Here is a 27,674-nt window from a genome sequence, read left to right as displayed (position 1 = left end):
ATCAGTTTTGTTTTTTTTTTCTAAAGTAAGTGTAAATTCTTAGAAATGAAAAAAAAAAAATACAATACTGAAATTAAGGATTCAACAGATGAGCTCAAGCCTTGATTTAACAAAGCAGATAAGAGGATTAGTAACCTGGAAGTAAGGTCAGTAAAAATATTAGGTCTGAAGCCCAGAAAGAAAAAAAAAAGAAAGAGATTTATGGAACATGGTAAAAATGTCTAATAAAGACATGTAGAGTTCTGGAAGGAAAGGGTGGAATGAGGCAAAAAGGTACTGGCTGGAAATTTCAAAGCCGATGAAAGACGTCAAGCCATCAATTCAAGAGGCTCTTCAAATACCAGGCAGAGTAACTGCAAAGAAAAGTGCTAAGCACATCATTATGAAACCGTGGACACCAAAGACAAATTGTAAAAGCAACCGGAGGGAAAACACACATGATTTTAAAAGGAGCAATAGTGTGTCTGACAGCTGGCATTTCAACAAAAATAGTAGAAGCTGCAGGATCACAGAATGATGCCTTCAAAGGGCTCAGAGTAAAGCAGAGTCAACCTAGAATTCCACTTCCAATAAAAAGCAAATTTCGAAACTGAAAGCAAAATAAACACATTTCCAGCAATTAGAAAGAGAGAGAATTTATCACCAAAAGACCTTCATGGGGGATCCCTGGGTGGTGCAGCGGTTTGGCGCCTGCCTTTGGCCCAGGGCGCGATCCTGGAGACCCGGGATCGAATCCCACGTCGAGCTCCCGGTGTATGGAGCCTGCTTCTCCCTCTGCCTATGTCTCTGCCCCTCTCTCTCTCTCTCTCTCTCTCTGTGTGTGACTATCATAAATAAATAAAAATTAAAAAAAAAAAGACCTTCATGAAAAGTGACACTACAGGGAATTCTTCAAGAAGATGGAAGCACAAAAATGAAGGAATGAATGGAGAATATCCGCGAGGGCAGGATGGGGGCAGATGTGCATACTGGCTATTCGCCGTGGAAGATTGCAATCAATCATCTTTTGGGGCTTCAAATATACGTTGAATTAAAATACATTACAATAGCCAGAAAGTCTGGGCGAGGGGAACTGAGTGTTGTGAGGTCCTTGCAACTGTGACCAAAAAGGTAAAGGTACTAATTTGGGGTAGAGGCAAATGCATCACGACTGACACGTATTGACATTATTTTATTCTTGAAAGATATTCTGATGCATTGAGTAAAATGCATGTTGTCCTTAAGTGCATCAAACTCACTAAAAAAAGCAAAAAAAAAGCAAAAAAAAGCAAGGTCAAAAATCAAGTCCTGACAGATTTTAAAGGACTGATATCATACAGGGTATGTTCTCCGACTGGAGCAGAAATAAACTAAAAATCAATAAGGAAAATATGACCTTAAAAATTCCCTGGATGGGCAGCCCGGGTGGCTCAGCGGTTTAGCGCCGCCTTCAGCCCAGGGCCTGATCCTGGAGACCTGGGATCAAGTCCCACGTCGGGCTCCCTGCGTGGAGCCTGCTTTTCTCTCTGCCTGTGTCTCTGCGTCTCTCTCTCTCCTCTCTCATGAATAAATAAATAAAATATTTTAAAAAAAATTCCCTGGATGCTTGCAATTTGATTAATGCACTCTCAAATAGCTCATGAATCAAAGATATCTTGATGGAAATTAGAAACTAAAGAACAATGGAAAAATAGGACATAACAAAATTTGTAGAAGAAAGTGAAAGCAAGTAATGAGGGAAACCCATAGCATTAGGTGCCTGTTTTAGAAAAGAAAAATGCTAAAAAAAATTGCTAACATTAGTTAAATTCCATCTTGAGAAGGTAAAAAAGAACATGATGCTAACCCTGAAGAAAGCAGAAGAAAATCAAAGGTAAAAACATAATGAATTATGGAAGTATACAAAGAAAGCAACAAAAAGGCAGTTCACTGAAAAGGCTCAAACATTAATAATCCTCAGCAAGACAGATTAAGGACCAAAAAAAGGGCACAAACTACTAATATCAGTAATGGGAAGGGAACAGCGCTACAAATCCCACAGACAAGATTAAAAAAAAAAGGATAAACATGTCAAAAATGTGTCATGTGAAATGGATAAGTTCCTGAAAAAACAAAAATGTTCTATAACTTATACAAAAAAAAAAACCCAAAACCAAAATCCTTGTACCTGTGAGGGAAACTGAATCTCATAAAGAGAACTCCTGAGCCACAGGGCTTCACTTCACAACTCTGTAAAGAACCTGTATGTTCTTCAAGCTCTCCCAGACTAGAAAAAGGAAGCACTTCTCAAATTATTTCCGAAGTCGGGCACAATGATGATGCCCAAACCTGCCAAGGACACGAGAAGAGAATAAAATTGCAAGCAGATCTTCCTGCAGTCACGAGTCCTAAAGGAAACACAAGCAAACTGCAACGCACGGTGGTGCTGGAGGGCTGCAGAATCATGCCCCTCCTATTGGTAACAGTGCTTTTCTCGTTTCCAGAGGGATTCACTTGTATTGTCTCATTTTCACCAAGGGTTTTATTTTCACGTATACTTTACACATAGGGAAACTGAGGCCCAAAGAGGTGAGGATGCTATCCCAAGGTCACACGAGTTACAGCTGGGTGAGACAAATTCATTCCACTTGATGGATATTTACAGGCATCTGCTGTGTCCCAGCTAGGCCCGGGCAAGGACGTTTGTGTCTCTCCTATCACCGTACCTCCCTTCTGCGTCCCTGGACTTGTTATTCCTCCAGCCAATGTCCGCTCTGCTGCTGTGGCCCTGGGCAGGCACCAGAGTGGAGCAGCCGCAAGGCCTGGACAGGCTGCTAGCGCCCCCTGGCTGCTATGTGGCGTTCAGGAGTCCTGGAACACACAGGAGTGGCCCTCTCCCCCAGGCCCCAGGCTCCAGATGCTGACCCTGCCCAGAGGGGGCATCAGAAGATGCCCATGCACCGTATGGCCTGTGCACTGCAGCCAATCATCACCATTTCCAAGCTCAACAGGCTACAAAACACTTGTGTCTGTGTTTCTACCTTCAGGAAACCCTACAAGACAAACATCAATACTCTTGCTTTGCAAATGAGGAAAGCAAGGCTCAAAGAGGGGGATAATGCATCTAAATTACCTTTGCAGAGAATAACAGATTCAGGTGAGACGCAGGACCTTTCTGACCACATCAGGAACCAACCCCCTACCCCCACCCCCAAGCACTGTTTGATGCAGCTAAAGATGACCTGGGGTATACCAATTACACACTGTGAGACACAAGACTGACAGGTGTGCTGAAAACTGCACAAATACCATATGTAAAAAAAGAACTCCTGACCTAGCTAATGTAGCATTTTTTAACATAGAGAACCCAGAGGAATGCTTCCACAGGAGGAGAGATGAGCTGCAAAGAGAAACAAGACAGCATAAAAACCAGAAACTGAAGACCATCTTTCAAGAGACTCTGTAATGCCAGCAAAGCAGGCTCTATACATACATTCATGCAGGAACAGCTCCTGGGTAACCACAGGACACGGGGATGGAGACAAGGAGAGAAACACAAAGAGCTGCCAAGCTTGAACTTGGCCTTTTGTCACAACGGAGGCTGGGGAGATTCCCCTTCTAAAGTCTGCCTTCTGAAGAAGCTGGATCTGAGGCCCAGCTCAGAAGCTTCTAGATCTCCTTGGTAAGCAGAGAGAGGAAACACATCCTCAGGACTCTTCAGCAAACAACTCAGTGTGTGCCTTTGCATAGCACCGTCTAGGGGAGGTGAGGCTTGCCAGTGGGGCTCCCTGGCAAGGGTTCCAGAGTGGTGGCCCCCAAAACTATAGCTCTATCCATGTGAGTGGCAGGGTCTGTGAAAACAGCAATTTCAGTGAATCCAGAGCCAACACCACCACCTGAACACAAAATGACATTGTTCCCGGCAGTAAGAATCCTGTATTTTCAACCGATCGAGTTCATGAGGGTGAAATGAACCTATGGATCACGGGAAGTTGGATGTATGTAATTTCTGCAGACCTTCGAAAGGCATTTTGAGATGAATCCAGACCAGAAACTATTTAAAAGACCGAATCACATGAGAACCGGGTGGATCAGGCTGGAGTAAAGCCAGTAAACAAAGAGCAGGGACAGGAGGCACTTCTCTCCATGGAAAAGTATAAACAGCGAGGTCCCCAGGGGTTGGACTGGTCTTACTTCTTCATCAGTGCCTTAGGAGGAAGAAGCAGGAACCTGCCCCATGCATGAAGGAAATGTGGTGCTCTAGGTGGAGGGGAGCGGGCTGCTGGGCCTCACCCAGGAAGCTGCCCACTACGGCTGGGCCCACCAGGGCCGCAGAGACCATGGTTCTGGGTGCACTGAGGGTGCGCACACCCTGTAGCCCTAGAACCAGAAAGGGGGGCAGGGGAGGACGAATGTGAAGTGACGCCCATGGGGGAAAACACTCAAAATAAACACACAGAATTTTTTTATTTACGAGAGAGAGAGAGAGAGAGAGAGAGAGAGAGAGAGAGAGAGAATGAATGAGAATGCAAGCACAGCAGGGGGAGGGGAAGAGGAAGAAGTGGAATCCTGTCCTAGGATCCTGGGATCATGACCTGAGCTGAAGGTAGATGCTTAACCGACTGAGCCACCCTGGCACCCCATCGTATTTCTTTAAAAAGTTTTAAATTATAGGGGGAAAAACCCAGAAGGAGGGGAGATTTAGGTCAACTATGGAGGAGTTAGGAGGGAGTTTCCAGCAAGAGAAGCTCCTTGAAGTCAGGAGGAGCCCTCTGAGGGCAGGAGGCGGCCCACCTGACCCTGGCAGGTGAACTGCAAGCCCCATGGAGCACTGGGGGCCACGGCACCAGGCCCACCCCCTTCCATACTGCTCCAAGGCCACCCTGGAGGGGCCTCTGGAGGCCTGAACCATACCTGCTGCTGGCTCTGCTCCTCCAGATTCATCTTCACCTCCAGTGACTGGCGCGCCTCCAGGAAGGCTTTTCGGTGCTTGCGGTCAGCCATGTAGTAGGACATGATGCCCACGACGATGGCGCACAGGTAGAGGAAGACGTTGGCCAGGATCTGTGCCCCGAGAAGAAGAGAAAAGGACAATGATGAAGGAGCCTGCTCAGGAGGAGGGATGGAGAAGGGGGGGCTGGTGGTAACGAAAAGCAAACCCCTAACCACTCAGTGTCCGGGGGGACCCCAGAGAGCGTCTGACCTCAGTGAGGTACTTAGGTCTCACTTGCCACGGACAGGTGAAGCCCAGGTCTGAGAGGCTGGTGGAGGGGCTGTTCTCCCCTCCTGCTTCACATCATAGCTAACCTGGCCAATCCTGCCCACCTGTGGGGCCTGGGCAGTCCCTCTGCTACCCAATTCATTCATTCATTCATTCATTCATTCACTCACTCATTTGTTCAATCACCACTTACTGAGGACTTATTAGGTGCCCTTAGGTGCTGTGCTGATTAGCGCGGCAGGGGAGTGTTCAAAACCCAGATCACTAGCCAGGAGTGTATAATCCTAAAAGCTGCAGGTTGTATGGAATATCACAGGAGATGTGAAGCAGTCCAGGACTAACTCACAGTCATCACGCTACCTCACATGGGGTGCCACAGGTATATAGGGGTCTAGGATTCACGTACATCCTCTCAGCCAACCTCACTTGCCAGGACTGGTGTCCAGGTCCCCTGAGGAAGCTACAGGAAGGGGAAAGGGCAGCTGTGGGGCCCCACATCTGTTCTGCAAGCTCAGTATGTTGGCACAAAGGCCTTCTTGGGCACTGAGAGTCTGCTCCTCCATCCTTGATACTCGCAGGCTCTCCTAGGTGTCTGTGGTCCTCAGTCCGCTTCCACAGGCTGCTGGGACTGCAGACCCAACTGTCTCCTGCCACAGGTAACCTTCGATATGGACCTGAACATCCAAACCACATCCAATTTCCTGGTGCTTGTTGCTAATGGCCATAGCCTTTGACCCATGTGGGGCTGGACTCGGTTCTAGCTCCTCCCACTTCTCTCCTGCCAGGAGCCATCTGCAACGAGGCCCATTTCCAGGTCTGTCCCAACCCCCTTCCCCAAGGCCAGCTCATGCCCTTCTTCCCCACCTGGGTCCCTGAGGTCCTGCTGGGGACCTCCTCTTCTCAGGCAGAAGTTGGTAGCTGAGATGTGGGTAGGGAGGCAGAAGTGCATTTCTGGCCTTATGGAAAGAAAATGTTCTCCTAGCAAAGTAGAATGTTTTCTGAATAGGTGAAAAATGTGGGGAAGTCAATTTTAGATTTTTGAACAAGATGGTTTAATAAACAATAAGAGAGATTAATTAACTCTGACATGAATTTTCTGGGACTCCTGGTTATACCATACGCCTGTTTCTGTTTCATCAGGGCTGATCGATGCCAACCCTGGGGACCCACCACCTCTGGCAGAAAGTTCCTACAGGCCCGGGCACTCAGCCACTGAATAACAAATTTGTTAGTAGGTGAGGGTGAGGGGTGTCTTGATACTGGTCACCAAGTCACCAGATGCAGATTTCACAAGCTCCTTTGATGGCTAGTTCCAGCAACTAACATCTCATTGTGTTCTTGGGTTTGGGCAGCCCCGATTGCCTACATCATACAGCAAATGGGCAATTTCAAAATCCTCTGGGACATCTCTTACACTTCTGCTTGGCCATGACAGGCCATTCCCACCTGACCGGTCAGTATCAGTATGGCCTCAGGCCACTTATTAAATACCTGATAGTCCAAAGAGCTGCCAATTTATGTTGAATCGAAGCAAATCACACAGACCATGCTGGGTCTGAAAGCCAGTCTGGCCCAAGGTCCAAGCCAACCCAAAGGCCACCTCCCTTTGGGGGCTGTATAGCCTTGGAAATCTGCTTAGGCCCCAATTTCACCGTATAGGAAGTCAACACGGTCAGGCTGTACCTCACGCATCCTCACTGGGCAGTAGCACTTTACTAAAGCCCATGCAGGGTCCAGATACAGTAGTCACCAAGGCCAAGGGTCTCCGGTCTTACCAGGCTATGGGTCCTAGAGGTCAAGGGAGCAAGCTGCAAATAGAGGAACCACACATCTAGGCCCATATCTACTAGTATCTACAACTTCGAACCAGAGGCTCCAGACAAGGCAAGCTGCCTACAGCCAGTCTGGGCTGCTGCACTGGGCCAGGGACAAAGCTGCATGCTCAGGGGTCTCCTTGCCCTGTCTGGCCACCTCACAGGGTGGAGAGAACAGACCGTAAGGTGTACAGGGCTGAGGCTGTGTCAGGAAGGACTGCTGTCATCACTCATCAAGGTGCCCGCCTAAGAAACCACACCTGCTCTTCAGACAGCAACTATTGCGGGAAAGCTTCAAACCAACCCCCACCAAAGACTATTATCCAAACAATATAATAGGAATCAGGTTGGGACGCCTGGGTGGCTCAGTGGTTGAGCATCTGCCTTTGGCTCAGGGCGTGATCCTGGGGTCTGGGACCGAGTCCTGCATCAGGCTCTGCAGGGAGCCTGCTTCTCCCTCTGCCTGTGTCTCTGCCTCTCTCTGTGTCTCTCATGAATAAATAAATAAAATCTTGGGGGAAAAAAGATACCAGTCCTAAGGCACTCTTGTGGGAGCTGTTCACATTTTTAATCTGAAATAAAGTAGTACATCTACAGGGGTGCACAGGTCACATACATAACAGCGGTCACTGTCTCTAAGCTCTTAAAATTCAGACATTTCCCATTCCGCGTTTACCACTATAAATGTGTCTCACTTAGCAGAACGGATGTGCTCAATATCAATGTGAAAAAAATGGGTTTTGCTCCTTCCACAGCACGGAGCTGGCACGGAGCCGTCCACGGTGACTGAGATGTTGTCCCTGCCCCCAGAGCCACCGCTGATGGGGGGAGGCCCAGGGAGGACATGACAGGGGTGAGCAGGGAGGTTGCTGTTTCTCTAAAACACACCGATTGGTTCTGCTTCCCGCTATAGGTTAAGAATTGCAGAGCCAGGGAAAACCTGGTGAGTCTGAAAAGTGCTTCTCGTGGGACCGTGACAAGTAGGTGCCTCCAGGCCGAGCCTTCAGCTCTGCTGCCTTAGATTAAGTTTCTGGTGCTCCCACCCAGGATAAGGGGGGAGGATCTCCTTTTCAGGACTCCTCTCTTCTTCCAGGGCTGCCTTCCCTGCACCCACCGCTGGGCAAACCTCCCCCAGCTACACCTGGCCCACCTGGAGGGCCCCTCCCCCTGCCCAAGAGCCCTACTCTGCCTCTCTTCTCCTCTCAGCTGCCCCCCTGCTGCCCCCATGCTCCCCAGACCCACCTTTAGTGTAGTGTAACCACGTCACAACTCGCTGCTCACCCCAGACCCCTGCAGCCTGTGGTCAGCAGATGAGCAGACCGGAAACCAAACCTGACCTCCCAGCCTCGTGACTGCCCTAGGACCCAGCCCTCTGATTAATATCCCATCCGCTGCACCCCAACCTTTCCCACTGCACCCCACTCCAGCCTAAGGACAGAGGCACGAGGTTCAGTGACTTTGCTGGGGACTGTACAGGCCAAGACAGCAGGAGCGACGACAGTCCACTGTGGGGATATCCAGGGGACAAGGCCGAGGTGCAAGCAGAGGCTAGGCGGGCCGCACTGGATCAGGGAGGTGTCACAGACCTTCGGGAAGAGGTGGGCCTTGAGACAAAGCACTCAGCGACCATGAGAGCATGGCAGCACGGCCAGGGGGGCCTTTCCTGTCACTGTCAGTAATGCCTGGTGGGGGGGGGGGCAGGGGCAGGGGTTCACATGACACCTGACCCCGTGAGCAGACAGGGAAGAGGCACCCAGCCCGGCAGCTGCAAAAGCGAGCAGGAGCCCTGACGCATGGCCCGGCTCTGCGCTGCGGTCACTGAGCACCCCATTGCCCCCACACACACACACCAGGCTTAGTCTAAGGGTGACTCCCTTGTACAACAAGCCTGAGAAGCCCTGCTCTGGGGTACCATCAAGGTCACCTCTTCTTACCCCAGTGGCCCCCTTTCCCCAGTGAAAGAGACCGAGCAGCAGTCTCATTGCAAAATACTTTTTTTTTTTGCAAAAGAATTTTTTTTTCTAAACACGAGATTTTTAAAATAATGAGAATCAATGAATGAATCTCCCAAGTGGGTAAACACTCAGACTACAGCTTCATCTAACCCATGACAGCCGGATGAAGCGTCTGTAATACCCCAGCTCAGAAACACAGCCGTGAGAAAATTCCTTTACAAAATCCTTCCCCTTGGAATTTGATGAATCACAATATCCTGCACATTTCTAACAGTCCACGGGGACACAGACAGGCTGCTATGAGCAGGGCTTTAAAAAAGAAGTTATCCCATCGGAGGAGGGCTGGTGCCTCTGCTGCCTAGGCTGATCCCTCCCCATAGGCTCGGTCCAGCCTGGAGATTCCAGAACATTCCAGAACTGGGGAGAAGAAACCCAGGGAAAGAAAGCCACTCTGGCGAATCAACCTCCTTGTCAGCTGCCCTCGGAGACCTCATGATGCTCTGCTGTCAGGGAAGACCATATTGGAGCCTCTGTACATTAACAATAACTTAGAATGTTTTTTTGGGGAAAAAAAGGGTCTCCCAGGAGCTGTGGGGTAGGAAGGAGCAAGGGAAGGGACCAGGCACCTCTGCAGGCAACCAGCTCCCCCAACCCAGGCCAGAGCCTGGAGTGGCCCACACACAGTGCCCAGGAGCGCCCCCTCCAGAGCCACACTCACTGCAGGCCCTCCTCATCAGTCAGGTCCTCCTCATCAGGTCCCTGCTGATATGTCCCCTCCAAGAGGCCCTCCTGACTAGCCCCCTCACTCTCTATAATGTTTTCCTGTTTAAGGCCCTGCAGAGAAGCATCTGCACTTAGCATTCCCTCACCCTTTTCTTATTTGTCTGTTTACTCTGTTTCCTTTACTAGAGATAAAGCTCCCAAGGGACAGGGCTTTGGTTCTGTTTCTCTGCCTACTCCCCAGCACCTGGAACGGCCAACGCCTGCTGGATGAATGAGTGGCAGAGAGAAGTTGGGCTGTGTGGCCTGGAACAAGTCATTTCCCCTCTGAGACGTGACGTCTTCATCCCCACAATAACCCTGAAGGCTGTTCCAGTAAGATCCAAAGACAGGTTACACACACTACCTGGTACAGGGCTTGCCACAAAACATGCTGAGTGACTTTGGGAAATTAGGGCCTAATGACTGTACTGTAACAACAGCATTCCATCAGAGCCTTCACGTTCACTATCCTTATTTGTCACAACAAGTAAAGCTCTTATTCTCATTCTGTGGAAGAGATCTGAAGTCCAGGGAAATGAGGCCACAAGGCTGTGGTCTCCTGGCGGCGCTGACACTGGAGCTCAGATCTCTTTCAACTTTCTCCCGCCTACAAGCACAGAGTTCAAGTTTCAAGATATTAATAAAAGCCTGCCCCCAGAGCAGCCCAGGTGGCTCAGCGGTTTAGCGCTGCCTTCAGCCCAGGGTGTGATCCTGGAGTCCTGGGATCGAGTCCTGCGTCGGGCTCCCTGCATGGAGCCTGCTTCTCCCTCTGCCTGTGTCCCTGTCTCTCATGAATAAATAAATAAAATCTTTTAAAAAAAATAAAAAAAAACCTGCCCCCAAACAAGGGGACTGAATTATCAGAAGCCAGCCTGACCAGACCTGTTAGTCTTGGGGCAGGTCCACTGCGGCCCTCGCCCCCAACTAGCAAGCACGCCACCCAAGCACGAGTCCTGGGTTGTCCCTATGTTACTTAGCTGAGTTGTGATGAAGCTAAAGTGAAATCCAAGGCACTGGGGGGCCCCGTAGGCAGCACAGAAGCCAGTAAAGACCTGAAGCACCTACACAGGTGGGGAGATCTGCAGACAGTGGGGGGGCTTTCTCATGCTACCCCGCAGCAAACTCTAGAATCAACGTGCCGAGAGAGGTCTGGGGTCTCCGGTAAATACAACCCTACTCAGCACAATTCAAGGTTCAAGCCTCGGAATAATGCTAAGCTTGTCCTTCCAAGCTGGGAAGTTTCCAACAAAACAAGAGGACCTCCAGAAGTTTCCAACTCATTTTATAGCTTGGTCATGGCTCTGCTAAAAGACATTCAATGTCCACCCTCTTCCAAAACAAAGACGACTTCCAGAATAGTCATTCAGCCAACTTGACTTGTTATATGAGGTCCCTCATGATCTGCTGGGTTGCCAGAATGGCTTCTCAGGTTGTGCACTGCATAATCCCAGGGGCACCACTCTGCAGACTCTGACCTGATGGCTCCCCTACAAGTATGGAACATGGCAGTCCTGACAACTGGGCTCTAGAGTCACTCACTTCTTCTACCTGTCAGCTGCCTATTGAGTTCCCCTCACTCCAGCCACACTGTGCCTCTCTCCAATCCTCTAACAAGATGTGCTATTTCAGGGCTCCATGGCTCTAACCAGAACATCCTGCCTCTGCTCTGCCGGTGGAGAGCCACACGTGATGATCCTCCCATGTAACCCAGGACATACCTGGCCTTAGTCATCCCCAGTAAATGACAGTTATTGTTAAAATTCCAAGACCCAGCTCCAACATCACCACCCCTTTTTCCCCAAAGAGAACTATTCATTCATTCAAAGATTTAGTGAATGCCCATCCTGTGCCAGAGAGGCACTAGGCATGCAGCAGTGAATATGGCAGAAAAAGTCCCTGCTATCAGGAGCTGATATACTGGTAACAGTAGATACAAAGAAACATAATTCAAAAAAAAAAAAAAAAAAGAAACATAATTCAACAAGAAGAGTATCAGAGCTCCCCAGAGAATAAAAATGATAGGGTAGCTGCTTTAGATCAGGTGAGGGCGACTGCTGGCCCCCATCCTTCCCTCCCCTGTACAAGCATCCTACAGCCACACCCTTGCCACTGCCTCACGAAAACTCTTCCCTGGGCGGACTCTGACCATGGGATCTGCTCCAACCCAAATGGATGTCTTGCACACACGACACAAGCAAATGTCTGAGATACATCCACATATCGTCCTGTGCTTCTGCTGTTGCCCTGAGAACACCGAGAAGCACACTGGCCCAGCACATTGAAAGACTTGTGGAGGGCAGCCTGGGTGGCTCACTGGTTTAGCACCTGCCTTCAGCCCAGGGCGTGATCCTGGAGACCCGAGATCGAGTCCCACGTCGGGCTCCCTGCATGGAGCCTGCTTCTCCCTCTGTCTGTGTGTGTGTCTCTCTCTCTCTGTGTCTCATGAATAAATAAATAAAATATTAAAAAAAAGAAGAAGACAGACTTGTGGAGCCCCACAAAACCCAAGCTACAGTCTGGAGCCAAACCCAGCTGCACCCAGCCTGGATCAGCTACACCCGAGCCAAGCCGTGGATGTGCATGTGAGAAACGGGTACTTGCAGGTCACCGAGCTTCGGGTTGGTATGCTGCATCAGGTGAAAACAGCTGGCTGATGCAGGTGGTTGGGACAGGCGTCCCTGAAGCAGGATCATTTAAGTGGAGGTATGAATGCCAAAAAAGACCCAGTCACAGGAAAACTCAGAAGAAAGTGCAACCTGGATGGAGAAAATACTGCAGAGGCCCTGGGTCACAGGCCTCTTTTTCACAGGCCACCCCCACCCAAGACACAGTAAGCCCCCAACAGCAGGGGGTGTCTCACACCTCTGGGGCTGGCACAGAGCACCAGCTAATGAGCTGCATGAATGGCAAGAGAGGGAAAGCCAAGGAAGAGTTCATTCTCCATGGAGGTATCTCCCTTAATGAGAGTGTCAAAATCAAGCTAGAGAAAGGCTAGAGCAGTGGTTCTCGACCAGGAGTGGGGGTAAGGGTGGGGGTAGGGGTGCTCTGGCCTCCTGGGAGCCATGCAGCAGTATGTCTGGGGACATTTTTGATAGTTGTGACTAGGAGAGAGGGTGCTCCTGGGATCTACCAAGTAGAGGCCAGGGATGCTTCTTTCTAGGACTTTATTTATTTATTCATGAGAGACACAGAGATAGGGAGCCTGATGCTGGACTCAATCCCAGGACCCCGGGATCAAGACCTGAGCCAAAGGCAGACACTCAAGCACTGAGCCACCCAGGTGCCTCCAATAGAGGCCAGGGATGCTTCCGAACATCCTACAACGCACAGAGCAGTCCCCACAATGAGTAATTACCTAGCCTCAAACATCAATAGATCCAAGGTCGGGAAACCTTGCCTAAAACAATGCCTTCTTCCCTTCTGATCTCTGAGTATTCACATGAAACTTTCCTAAGCTTCCTTACTGACCAATAATGAACTCTGAGGACAAAGATGTAAGTGAGCAGATTTTTAGGCCAATCATAGGCCTTGGGGCTAAGAGGAAAACCTCCCTGAAAGTAAGGACACAATATCTTGATAAACCCACCCACGATGAAAAGAAGGCCTCACATCACTGGGCGAGGGACGACTGAGACTGGAGAAGGTCATCCGGTCTCTGGAGGAGGAAACACAGGAATAAATACCCCACATCTAACATTTTACACTGACCCAGGGATTATTCCCTTGAGGTCTGGGGACTAAGATGGAGAGTCAGGGACGCCACAAAATTAGGGGCAAATTAGGGTCACCCTTTCCTGGGGGAGCAAATCCATTGTTCTTACCAGATTCTCAAAAGGATCCGTTTTAAACCCAGATGCTTAAGAGCCACAGAACTAATCAAAAGCTCCCGGCTCTCCCCCAGGGTCTTCACTAGAGCCAAAAAACATCTGGTCACAGCATTCTATGACTTCTCTCACTGAGGGGACCCCAGTACTTGGTCACTCTGTTTTTTTTTCTCCTGGCCAAATAAGTCTAATTTTATATAAAGGACTCTATTTTAAAACATTTAGTCATGTTTGGCTTTGGATCCTGTTTTAAAAAACTCAACCCCACTGATGTCTTGGCAAGCCGTGGGGCCCCATGCTGGGTCCTCGATGGTAAAAAATGACATCAAGAGCACAACTCTGGCAGGGATGAAGAGAGGGAGCACAGACCAATCCTGATGGAGAGAAGGGTAGGTCAGCAAAGGGCCCTCCAAGGGAGCAAAAGTGGGACTGGCACACTTGGTTGAGAGCCTGCACACACACAACACTGAGCTTTTACAGACATTTTAACATGCAGATTCTGGATGGTAGAGAAAATTTAAACCAATTTCTGATAACCAATGTTAAAAAAAAAGCACAAAATAATTAACTGCATCCTTGTCAGAGTAACACAGGGTACCACGCTGCCTGCTCCAATCTTGTTATCTGCAAGCAATACCAGTTGCAGTTAATGCACGGGTCCTGACTTTTCCAGAACTGTCTTTGAATGAATTCAAGAACAAACGTACTACCCCGGAGGAAGAGGAGCACATAATCTGGAGACAGAAGAGTTTTAGGGTTCCAGAAATATAATCGGCAGATAAACCTGGCATGTGGAAATGTGAAGGGAGCTCGCCCATCACACAAAACCATCAAAGCCCTTACGTACGTGCCCATGGAACAGAGCAAGTTTAGGATCCCAGAACTTCCTCTAAATTCAGAATGACTCAGATCTTGAGAGTAATACTTTTTGCAACCCTCAACCTGCAGCCATCACTCCTCCCTGGGGACTCCACTCCCTTTCTCCCACCAGGCTTCTTAGGCCTTGTCCAGGGGTCCTTCCCCACAGCCCCTCAGAGCCTGTCCAGGGACATCCAGGATGGCTTTCTGAAGTCACTGGTTCCAACTGACCCCCTCAGGGCTTACTCCCTAGTTGCTGTTTCTCTAGCTCCATGCTCCTGAGCCAAGTGCACTGGTGTCTCCAGGGGATGAGGAAAAGAATGGGAGACTCCTGGGTCCCACTTGCCTGCTGAGGCCCAGGAGTCTGAATTGCACACTCTCTACTTCTAGGTGAGGGTCTTCTGCAAATCACTGTTCTAGGTGATGTAATAAGTATGAAAGTAAAGCCAAGATCCTTCCACTCCTGGTTCTGTAAACCAAACTCTAAACATACATGACCAGGGGCACCTGGGTGGCTCAGTGGTTGAGCAGTTGCCTTAGGCTCAGGTCGTGACCCCAGGATCCTGGGATCGAGTCCCACATCAGGCTCCCCACAGGGAGCCTGCTTCTCCCTCTGCCTCTGTCTCTCATGAATAAATAAAATCTTTAATTAATAAACAAACATACATAACCGGTTCACATCACCTCCCTGTGCCTGTCACCTATTTGTCTTCTGTCCACTGAGTCTCTTTCCCTAATATTCACCCCTCACCCCAAAAAAACACACCTCCTACTGCCCTTCCCTGAACCAGCACCAGCCCATTCTCCCTATCAAGCCAGTGGTCCTCTGTGCACCTCCAGTGGGTCATTCATCCCTGCTGGTCTCTCTGGTCTTCCTTCCTTGTCATTCCTCCCGCTACTTCTTGGCCAAAGCCTCACCCCTCCCACAAGACTGGGCACAGACTTTTCTCTGGTCCCTCTCTGGTCCTGCCCATCCACCCCCCCTGGTATCACATTAATCTTCCAAATTTGTCTTTTTGCAAGCGCTACCACCTGCTCAAAACACATCAATGGCTTCCAATCGTCTAAAAGGTAAAAATTCAAAATCCTCGTACTAGCACTCAAAGTCCTACACACTTTGGCCTCAATGAATTTTTCTAAGTATTCCCCCTTGACCCAAGTTCCTGATGTAGCGCATCTGCTTTAGCCAAGCCGAGACCCAGCAGGCATGTCTGGTCTCAGCACGGGCTGTGGTCCATACTTCCAGAGCTCTCAAACTTTCCCTCTGAGGTACCTGGGAGGAAGCCTCACATATTACCTTGCTAGGGCATGTGGACCTGGCATTCTAGTCCATAAAAACCCCTCTTTGTATTACTACCTTTAAACGTTTTTAAATGTTTGCCTTTGAGTAAAACAGATGTGTCTGTCCATTATATTACATGCACCACTAGGGCAGAGACAAAATCTATTCTGATCACCACCCCATCCCCAGCACTCAACAAACACCAGGCCCATACAAGTAATGAATACAGGGTGATGGAGGAAAGGAAATGTCACCTCCATAGCTATGACCCTGAGGCTTCCAACACAGCAAACACAGTCCTACGTCCCGCAATATGAGAAGCGCCCCATCTGAAATGCCCTCCATATACCCTACCCCCTTTCACCCTTCTCTTAAAATCTAGCTAAGCCCTGCCTCCTCCACAGAGCCTTGACAGCCCCACCTCTGAGCAATCACTCTCTCCCCTACTTCTCTTGAAGAGGAAATATCTGCAAGATAAATTAAGAGAAGAAAAGATCTAAATACGCAGCTATGTTCTCATCTCATTTTTTTTTTTTTTTTTTTTTTTACAGAACAAGATAGGGCAGGAGCAGAAATACCAAAATGTCAGCAGTGGTTATCTTGGGGGGTGAGGGGGCTGTGGATTGTTTTTAAAGATGTTATTTATTTATTCATGAGAGACAGAGAGAGAGAGAGAGAGAGAGAGAGAGAGAGGCAGAGACACAGGCAGAGGGAGAAGCAGGCTCCACAGAGAACCTGACGTGGGACTCGATTCCGGGTCTCCAGGATCACGCCCTGGGCTGCAGGCGACGCTAAACCCCTGTGCCACAGAGGCTGCCCGGGCTGTGGATTTAAGACAATTTCTGGAAAACAAAACAAAACAAAAAGACAATTTCTGTTGTCCTTTTTTGCCTTATAATCTATCATAAATCTTTGTGAAGAGAAAATAAAGACAACGAGCATATTTGAAAGTTCCACTCACTTGGAACACACTGACCATCAGCAGACCTGGGGACCCCTTGGGACAGACTCTCTCGTGGGCACTCCCTCCTTGCACTGCGGACAGCACCTCCAGCCCAGAGCCTCTGTACCTGGTCCATGAGTTCACTAAGCACCTCCTCTCTGTTTCTCTGGGACATGCCTTGCCTCCCACCAGATCTTTCAAAGGATCAGCTGGGAAGAGAAATTTTCCTACGGTCCTCAAACAAGGTGTGGGCCCAGAATCCAATGGCCTCACCTTCTGCTCTCTGGCTCTTGTGTTGTGAAATGCAGGAATTGGGAACCAGAGGGTCACGGCCACCAGGAATGGAAGATGCCCTGCCTGCCCAGAGATCAGTGCGAGCCAGTCATCTGTCCCACATCGTTCAGTGCCAACATTTACAGGGGATGCATTGCCATTATAAACTGGAACTGGTTCGAGTTGTCCCCACAGAACTGTCATCTCAGATGAGCCTTCCCTCCAGGACAAGGGCGAGTCCAGCTGACAAGGGGACTACAATCAGTTCTGAGCAGTTCTGTGTCAGCTGATGCACATGGTCCAGCCACTGGTCACTGGGGTTCTGCTGGACAACTGCTGCTGGCACGAAGGGCCTATAGCCATCGACCTGACCATCCCTCACAAATGATGCCACACGACTCACTTGTTGGGCTGATCTCCTCTGCAACCACCTCATTTCCCTCCTCTTGCCTTCAAATGCTATTCCCACCTGCCAGAGCCATCATCCATCTGCTCCCTCAGAGATGGGCCACTGCCACAGCGCCGGCTGGGATCTTCCCATCCTGGGCACACACGCTTTCTGGGCTTTCAAAAGTTCTAAAACCAGCCCCTGGCTTCCCGAGAAGTTCCTGACTTTTAAATTATTTCCATTGTGGGCAGCCCGGGTGGCTCAGCGGTTTAGCACCACCTTCAACTCAGGGCCTGATCCTGGAATCCCGGGATCGAGTCCCACATCAGGCTCCCTGCATGGAGCCTGCTTCTCCCTCTGCCTCTCTCTCGGTGTCTCTCATGAATAAATAAAATCTTAAAAAATAAAATCAATTATTTCCATTGGTTTTGCCTTGTTTTCCCACTTACCAGCCTTCTGCTCTTGACACACTGAGAGTCCAGAGCTGGACTCTCTTGGCCCGAGTGCGGGATGTAAGCCTGTCATCAGTCAGCGCTGCCAGCCCTGCCCCCGTGGCTGCCCCGCCACTCCCAGCTCACCCCTGGGCACCATGCTCCTGTGGCATCCTCCGTGGTGGGTCCCCGATGACCGTGCAGAAAGGCTTGATGAACGTCAGCTATTACGACAAGGCACGTTGTAAATTCCCAACACTGCAATGAACTTTGTTCCCAGTTCTCCAGCTTCCTGAGCCCGCTTTATTTTTTTTTTAAAGATTTTAGCCATTTATTCATAGACACAGAGAAAGAGAGGCAGAGACACAGGCAGAGGGAGAAGCAGGCTCCACGCAGGGAGTCCGATGTGGGACTGGATCCCGGGTCTCCAGGATCACACCCCAGGCTGCAGATGGCTCTAAACCGCTGAGCCACCGGGGCTGCCCCCTGAGTCCCCTTTAACGGCTTTCCATCCCCAGGCCGGGTAGGGGCATCAGTGGTTCCCAAGCCCGTGTGCGCTTCTGCTCCCAGGCTCCACCCGCCGGCAAGGACCCAGAATCTGCATTCTGAGCAAAGCCCTCCTCCCCACCCAGGGGATCCCAGCGCAGCCTGTTCCACTTGGGAACCACTAGAGTGAAGGATCATCTTCCTGCTGCATGTTAGTATCTACACACAACTTCATGGGGCGCCCGGGGGGCTCCAATGGTTAGGTGCCAAACTCTAGATCTCAGCTCAGGTCCTGATCTCAGGATTGAGAGTCCAAGCTCTGAGTTGGGCTCCACGCTGGGTGCAGAGCCTACTTAAGAAAAAATAAATACAACTTCATGGCCCTTAGGCTTGCCCTAGAAGGTTCACCTTGATGCTTACTCAAGCTGTCCCCACACACAGCTTTCAGCGTCTCCCCACTATTGTGACCCTCTCCCAGGGCCCATTGGCTCTCCCCAAGTCAGCCTGCCAGCCAGACCCTGGGACCCTACTGCTCAGCTGGAGGGCTCAGTCCCTCTCCTGTCCCTTTACCCTCTCTGACCAGGAGGGCTCTTCATGGCAGGGCCAGACACTGCTGGAACCATCTGCCTGAACTGCTCAAGAGAAGCAGACTCCCCACTGAGCAGGGAGGCTGACATGGGACTTGATCCCAGGACCAGGATATCATGACCTTAGTGGAAGGCAGGCGCTTAACCAACTGGGCCACCCAGGCCTCCCTGAGCAATGGCTTTGGAGCCAGAGAAGTTCCTATTCTATCATTTGTTAGGTCCCATAAAACCTCCCTCTTCAACTTCCTCCCATGGAAAATAAGGTTAGCAGCTTTAATACTTATCTCCATTCAAGAAATCTTTGCCCAACCCAAGGTCACAAGGATTTTTTTTTTCCTGAATGTTCTATAGTAGAAGTCTTACTATGATCTATTTCAACTTAATTTTTATATGCGGGGTAAGGTACAGATTATGATTTTTGCCCATATGGATATCTAATGATTCCAGTATTATCTACTGAAAGATTATAATTTTTTTCCATTGAACTAACTTGGCATTTTCATTGAATATTAACTGATCAAAGATGTGCACATTTCTGAACTTTATTTGGATTCTATGCTTAGGTTAGTACTATACTGGTCTTGATTGCTGTAACTTTATATCACATAATCAGGTAGTAATATAAGTCCTCTTTCTTAAATTCTTTCTCTAATTTATGTATCCAAATAATTTTTTTTAATTTTTTTTTAATTTTTTATTTATTTATGATAGTCACAGAGAGAGAGAGAGAGAGAGAGGCACAGACACAGGCGGAGGGAGAAGCAGGCTCCATGCACCGGGAGCCCGATGTGGGATTCGATCCCGGGTCTCCAGGATCGCGCCCTGGGCCAAAGGCAGGCGCCAAACCGCTGCGCCACCCAGGGATCCCCAAATAATTTTTTTTAAAGATTTTATTTAGGGATCCCTGGGTGGCGCAGCGGTTTAGCGCTTGCCTTTGGCCCAGGGCGCGATCCTGGAGACCCGGGATCGAATCCCACGTCGGGCTCTGGGTGCATGGAGCCTGCTTCTCTCTCTGCCTGTGTCTCTGCCCCTCTCTCTCCGTCTCTCCTTGTGACTATCATAAATAAATAAATTTAAAAAAAAAAAGATTTTATTTATTTACTCATGAGAGACACAGAGACAGAGACACAGGCAGAGGGAGAAGCAGGCTCCATGCAGGGAACCCAATGCGGGACTCGATCCCAGGACTCCAGGATCACGTCCTGAGCTAAAGGCAGACACTCAACCACCGAGCCACCGAAGCATCCCTATATAAATTTTTAATCATCAATTTCTACAAAAAAAAAAAAAAACAAAACTGATGGGATTTTTATTTGGACTGAATTGAACCTGTAACAATTTAGAGAGAATTGACATCTTATTATCTGTGTTCTTTCCATTAATTTAGGTTTAATTTCTTTCAGCAAGGTTTTATATTTTTCACTATAAAAAGCTAAATTTAACAAGATGTGTGAAGACTTAAGTATTTCATGGTTTTGGATGCTACTTTAAATGGATTTTTTTTTTCAGTTTCCAATTGTTTGTTGCCAGTACAGAAAAACAGGTTTTTGTTTTTAAAGAGAGCATGAGAGCAGGATTGGGGGGGGGGGGGGGGGCAGAGCAGAGGGAGAGAGAGAATTTTTTTTTTTTTTTTAGATTTTATTTATTCATGAGAGACACAGAGAGGGGGCTGGGGGGGGGGGGGCGGGCAGAGACACAGGCAGAGGGAGAAGCAGGCTCCATGCAGGAAGCCCGACGTGGAACTTGATCCCGGATCTCCAGGATCCGGCCCTGGACTGAAGGCAGCACTAAACCGCTGAGCCACCCGGGCTGCCCAAGAGAACCTTCTCTGAAAAAGGCTCAATAACCCAGCATAGAGCCCAACATTGGGGCTCAACTCAACAATCCTAAGATCACAACCTGAGCTGAAATCAAGAGTTGGATGCTTAACTGAGACACTACCATAGATCTTTTAATATTAATCATGTAACTTCCAAATTTGTTAAGTTCATTTCTAGGATTTTTGAGGATTCCTTAGGATTTTCTACATAGATAATCATATCACATGAAAACCTACAGTTTCATTTCTTTCTTATTTGTAGGACTGTTTTTTCTTGCTTTATTGCACTGGTTAGGACCTCATGAAAGAAGCGATGAGAACAAACTTTCTTTCCTGTCCTGTTCTTGACCTGAGGGACAGAGACAGCTCCATAACTTAGAGGCCTACTGCAAAGAGAAAAAGAAGGTTCCCTTATTCAAAAAGCAGGAAAAAAGAGCCAATGAAGGTACTAAAATATAAGGTTTTGCCCTGTCCTCTGCGGTGTTTGATTTGTCATGGTGATTTTTATTTTTTATTCAACCCTGGTCTAAGTTAAATTTTAAAATTATTAGCATGGGGGCACCTGGGTAGCTCAGCAATTGAGCATCTGCCTTTGGCTCACGGTGTGATCCCAGGGTCCTGGGATTGAGTCCTGCATTGGGCTCCCTGCAGGGAGCCTGCTTCTTCCTCTGCCTGTGTTTCTGCCTCTCTCCTCCTCTCTCATGAATAAATAAAATCTTTAAAAACAAAGTAATTAGCATGGATTTTTACCATCTATCTTTACAATGTACAATGCCAGTTTTAAATGCAAATATAAGAGCATTTAACACGTATGAAGAACACTAAAATGAAACAATGAGTATCTTAGGTCTATATGTGCATATATGTATGTCATTCTTACCAAAACAGTGGAAACATTGTACAAAACTAAGCTTTTTATTTCACTTCTTGATATGCACACATTCTAAGGTTTACCTTAGCTTACTAATGAAGGCCTGAAAAGAAAAAGAACTATGGTTTCTACCTTTCCTTTCCTTCTATGCCATTAATTTCTGTGTTAAATGGTTGGCTAACACAGGAAAGCAACATGGGTAATAAAGACATGGTGTTGGTTCCTTGTATGCTCATGTTTACTAGAATGCCACAGCCAAAAAACAAAAATAAAAAAAAATAAAAAAGAATGCCACAGCCTTCTTTCTGCATTAGAAGTTCTAATTTGAATAGAAAGCATGGCCTCTCAGGGTTGTCAGGATCTCCACATAGCTGTAGATATAACACATTTACTTTGTACTTGTTTTGCATCTTGCTGAACTCCCAGACACTATGATTCATGCCATTGGAGCACTGCAAACACTCCATGAAAATGGGCCAGGCAAGGAATGGAAAACACACATATTGTGTATACTTCCTCTGCACACGGGCACGTTCCACTGTCCCAGTAGACTTCAGTTACAAAACACAAGGTCAAAGATAACATCAGAATTTCAAGACTGCACAAGCCACATTGCCCATGAAGCCAAAACTGCTTAGGAGGGGAGGATTTAGATTTTCACTATTAAATATGATGTAGGTTTTTCATAGATGCCTTTTCTCAGGTCAAAGAAATTTTCTTTTATTCCTAGTTTGCCAAGACGTTTTACTACAAATAGGTGTTGAATTTTATCAAGTACTTTTTCTGTATTTATAGAAATCATCATGAATTTTCCTTTTTAAAAAGTCTAATATGTTAAATTATATCAATTAATTTTAACATGTCAAAACAACATTATATTCCTTCAAAAATCCCTAACTGGTCATTATGTTTTACCCTTTTTACACACTGCTGGGTTTTATTTGCTAATGTTCTATTAAAGATATTCACACACACAATGAGAGCTATTTACCTATTCTTTTTTTCCTATGTCTTTTTTGTGGTTTTGATATCTGGGAATGCTGACCTCATATCATAAAATGAGCAAGCAAATGTTCCCGTTCTATTTTCTGGCATAGTTTGTGTAAAACTGATATTATTTCACTCTTAATTGTTTTGTGGAATTCAGCATTGAAGGCAGGTGAAACTGGAGTTCTCTTCGGAGAAGGTTTTTAAGTTCAAGCTCAAGTTCTGTAATTGATATAGGACTACTCAACTTTGGTAGTTTATATCTCTCAAGTCATTTGTTCAATTTGTCTAAGTTGTCAAATTTGTTGGCATATAGTAGTTAGATAATAGATAACCTATATTTTCCTGTTAATGTCTGTAGGATCTATGACTATTTCCATTTCCGGTATTTGTAATTTGATTCTGCTCTAATTTCCCTGATGATCTAGCTAGAGATTTATCAATTTGAACTATTTCAAAGAACCAGCTTTGGATTCACTGATTTTTCTTTAATTATCTTTATTATTACTTTCTACTTTTTACTCTGGTGGAAGCATAATTGATTTTAGACCTTTATTAATATAAACATTTAATACTATAAATGTCCCTCTTAGTACTACTTTGCCTACATTGCACATATTTTGGCATATTTTCATTTATTTACTTTTTTAAAGATTATTTATTTATTCACAAGAGACATAGAGAGAGAGAGGCAGATACATAGGCAGAGGGAGAAGTAGGCTCCATGCAGGAAGCCTGATGTGGGACTCAATCCTGGAACTCCAGGATCACGCCCTGAGTCAAAGGCGGACACTCAACCACTGAGCCACATAGGCATCCCAGTATATTTTCATTTAATTCAACATATTTTCTAATGTCTCTTGTGATTTCTGTCTTGACCCATGGGTTATTTAGGTATCTGTTTAATTTCCAAATATATTGTGATTTTCAAGATATAGGAGGTGATTCACTAAATATTCATCGTAATCCTAAATGCATATGCACCTAATAACAAAGCTTCAAAATACATGAAGCAAAAGTTGACAGAACTAAAAGGAAGAAAAGACAAACCCATGATATTTGAAGATTGCATCATTCCTCTGTTACTGGTAAAATAGACAAATTAGTCAATATATAGAACATTTGAAGAAACTGAACAACCATCTGGACCAATTTAGACTTTGGAATATTTAATATTACCAGGGACAAAGGAACATTTCATAATTTGTCTATAAAAGAAAGTTTATTGGGGTGCCTCAGTGGCTCACTCAGTTGAGTGTCTGACTCTTGATTTCATGGGTCCTGAGATCAAGCCCCAAGCAGGCTCCATACTCAGCAGGGAGTCTGCTTGAAGATTCTCTCCCTCTGCCCTTCCTCCTACTCATGCATGCTCTCGTGTGTGTGCTGTCTCTAAAATAAATCTTTAAAAATTTATTCATGAGAGACAGAGAAGCAGAAACACAGGCAGAGGGAGAAAAGTGGGACTTGATCCAAGGACCCCCAGATCATGACCTGAGCCAAAGGCAAACACTCAACCACTGAGCCACCAAGGTGCCCCTTTAAAAATATTTTTAAAAAATACTTTAGGGGATCCCTGGGTGGCTCAGCAGTTTGGCGCCTGCCTTCGGCCCAGGGCATGATCACGTCAGGCTCCCTGCATGGAGCCTGCTTTTCCCTCTGCCTGTGTCTCTGCCTCTGTGTGTGTGTGTGTGTGTGTGTGTGTGTGTTTCATGAATAAATAAATACAATCTTTTTTAAAAATACTTAAAAAATTTCTACCCCCAGTGGGGGACTTGAATTCATGACACTGAGATCGAGAAATCACATGCTCTTCCAACTGAGCCAGCCAGGCACCCCCATCAAAAAAGTATTTCACCTTCATTTTCTGAAGGATATTTTTGTTGGATATAAAATTCTAGATTGATCATTTTTATCTTTCAGTTCTATTGTCTTCTGCCTTAGAATAATTTCTGACTGGACATTTGCTGTCATTCTTCTTTCCATGTAACACATTTTTTTCATTTTCTTTCTAGTTATTAGTTTCTCCTTATTACTAGTATCAAGTAATTTGATTATGCTACAGTGTTATGTGATTCTCTTTTAGTTTTGTATTTACCTGAATTATGCCATGCTTCTTAAACCATGGATTTATAGGTTTTGGACATTTCCCCACCATTATTACTTTAAATATTTCTTCTGTACTCCCTCCTGGGACTGCAGTGCTCCCCACGGACTAAAGATTGCAGCCAAGGCCATCTCAAATAGCTGTCTAGGTCTTCCCCCTCAGATTCAAAATTACCTGCCAGTTTTCTTACTATCTTACCCAATTCTCCAAAAAATCTGTTAAATATATATATACATATGTTATATATAACATTATAATATATGTGTGTATACCCACACGTATTATATATACAACATATATATGGGTGTATATAATATATATATAGTGTTTATCCTTTAGACCACTGCTCAAAACTTGCTTCTGCCTCATAACAATATAGGGCTCACAGTACAATTTTCCCCCCATGGGCCAGCTCAGTAATGCCTGCTCCATGAGCCCACTCCTAATCCAGGCAGAAAGAGGCATTTTCTTTGTACTTTCACAAGTCTTGTGTGTCATAGTACCCCCTTGAGGACTTGAGGACATCCTTTCAGTCAATTTGGGATGAGCCCCAGCCTCACATCCAGGAGAAGGAAAGACACTGTACTCTGCTGTCTCTGTCATGGGAGGCAAAGCAATGATTATATCAAAACATGCCTATGAGAGACTTTCCTGGGGGAGAAGTTGAGCAACAGTATCGTATGAAGGAGTGAGTCAGGCTGTATCTCTCCTTTTTCCAAAGGGAAAAATGAGCCACATTGCAGATTAAGTCAATTATTCTGAGCCAGAGGAAATACCTCTCAGGGTATTTACTCTCAAATCAGCCTCTCTCAATACGGCCTCTCAGGAGTTGGGGGAAAAAAACCACACCAGCTTCTGACTTCCTTCTTACACAGCCAGGGGATCAAGGGCAGGCAATCATGGCCCAGGAAACCACACAGCTCCTGGCTCCAGATCTCTGGGGAGGGAGCCCTGTCTCCAGGGCAGCAAACCATTCCCAAGATTGGGCGGGGGGGGGGGGGGGAGCAAGATCAACCATGCAACCAAGAGCAGTTCACCAGCAAAAATCTGAAGCCTGAGACCACCCTAGTTTCACACTGGCAACTCTTTCAAGGCACAGAATGCCAGACGATCCCCTTCAAATGTGCTTACACGAGGTCACCTGCCTTCGTTCCATCCATCTCTCAGTTCACGTCCTTTTCCCCACACAACCACGGACTCAATAACCTTCCACTTGAATAAATTCCTCATAACACCCCACTAATCCCTCACTCACCCTTGTCACTCCATATCCCGATACCCACCTATCCCCTCTGCCCACAGCTCCCCGAAGCTCTCCCATCTCCATGTAAGAACCTGGAGCAGAGCCTGAATTATGTCATGCTTCTTAAACCATGGGTTTATAGGTTTTGGACATTTCCCCACCATTATTACTTCAAATATTTCTTCTGCACTCCCTCCTGGGACAGCAGTTCTCCCCACTGACTAAAGATTGCAGCCAAGGCCATCTCAAATAGCTGTCTAGGTCTTCCCCCTCAGATTCAAAATTACTTGTGAACAGACTCTCCATCTCCTGCTGCCTGTATCCATTGCAGGGCCCTGCCTCACTACATAAACAGGTGCCACAGTGTTCATCAGCTCCCTGCTTTGAGGGGGTGCAAGAACACTGGTTTGGGAGCCAGATAGGGACTAGGACACAGTCCCTCTGTCCTCAGGCCAGGAACAAGTGACTTCCCCTCTGAGCTTCAGCATTCTCTCTCTGGAAACAGTAATATCTCCAAGGCCATCCCCACCTGGCAGAAGCAACACACCAAGTAGGGGGCAGAAGGCAGCAGGAACAAGATCCTCTTAGATGCAGACCTCAACTCATCCCAATTCATAAATTCCACACAAGCAAAATTAGCACCTCTCAAAAGGGATACATGCTTTCTGGTTTAACAGCTTAACAGCATTACAGATAAAAATACAGTAACACTTGCATCTGAATAGGGCTTTGTGGTTTACAAAGGACTTTCACTCATTGTCTCATGGGTTCCTTGCCACAACCCAGCCAGCCATCATCGTCATCATCATCACAGCAAACCTATGAGGCAAGCATTGTTCTAAGAGCTTTAGACCCATGGCAACTCATTCAGAGATTTCATAAGGCGCAGACCCAGGCTAAGCAACTTGACCAAGATCACAGAGCTGATAAATGGCAGATGAATAGATAAAGAAGATGTGGTCTATGTATACAATGGAGTATTACTCAGCCATTAGAAATGACAAATACTCACCATTTGCTTCAAGGTGGATGGAACTGGAGGGTATTATGCTGAGTGAAGTAAGTCAATCAGAGGACAAACATATATGGGAAACGAACAAGGGGTAGTGGAAGGGGAGGTGGGTGGGGGGATGGGGTGACTGGGTGATGGGCATGGGGGGGACACTTGACGGGATGAGCACTGGGTGTTATACTAAATGGTGGCAAATCAAACTCCAATAAAAAATATACAAATAAAAATGGCCAACCTGGAACCCCAGCGTCTGGCCTTGTGTTTGGCTCTCATCCATCAGGTACATGCCCCTCTATTCTCCTCACTAAGGGAAGAGCAAACCAAAGCCCATGACAGCAAATGGCTTGCCTATGACCCCAGCACTCACAGAGGCCAGCATTTGAACTCAACTCCTGTTCTCTAACAAAGGTGAGAGAGGCAAAATCAGCAACACAAAGACAGTCGGCACTTGCCAGAAATGTGGGTACTACAAAGCCCCAACTCTCCAGCAGAAGCCCCAGGTTCCCTGAGCTGCACAGAGCCCTGGGCATCCAGCTCCTAGCCTGGCTTCCCTCCTCCTGGCTCTGCCTCCTTCTGCACAAACTGTCACCCTCCTTTTCTTTTGCCCTACAAGTTGATCTGTGTTAATTCGGGTGCCTCTGAGTGTCCCAGTGAATAAAGCCCACAGCAGATGCCAGGACTAATTGCAGCACCTCACTCCTGGCTAGGATGCTGCTGCCCACCCCTCACCTGGCCACCTCCGCCATCCACCTGCTTGGCGGGGCTGTGCCCACGCTTCCTGCTCAGTGGGACCCAGCTAGAGTCCTTCTTGCTGTGTCACATGGAGGCTGGCAGGAGCAGCTTGCCACTCCAGCCT

General features: G+C 47.3%; 1 protein-coding gene across 2 annotated transcripts in view; it reads right to left on the bottom strand.

Moving 5' to 3' along the window:
• The window catches only part of ADCY3 (adenylate cyclase 3), an 82,056-nt gene that overhangs the window by 38,484 nt on the left and 15,898 nt on the right, over positions 1–27,674 (bottom strand). For both annotated transcript variants that reach the window (XM_041755678.1, XM_041755679.1), the window contains one exon: positions 4,873–5,022. In XM_041755678.1, coding sequence (XP_041611612.1) covers positions 4,873–5,022 — 150 coding nt within the window. The remainder of the gene's footprint in view (positions 1–4,872; positions 5,023–27,674) is intronic.

This window comes from Vulpes lagopus, chromosome 5 (genome assembly GCF_018345385.1).
Source record: "Vulpes lagopus strain Blue_001 chromosome 5, ASM1834538v1, whole genome shotgun sequence".
NCBI lineage: Eukaryota > Metazoa > Chordata > Mammalia > Carnivora > Canidae > Vulpes > Vulpes lagopus.
This window is presented reverse-complemented; position numbering and strand designations above follow the sequence as displayed.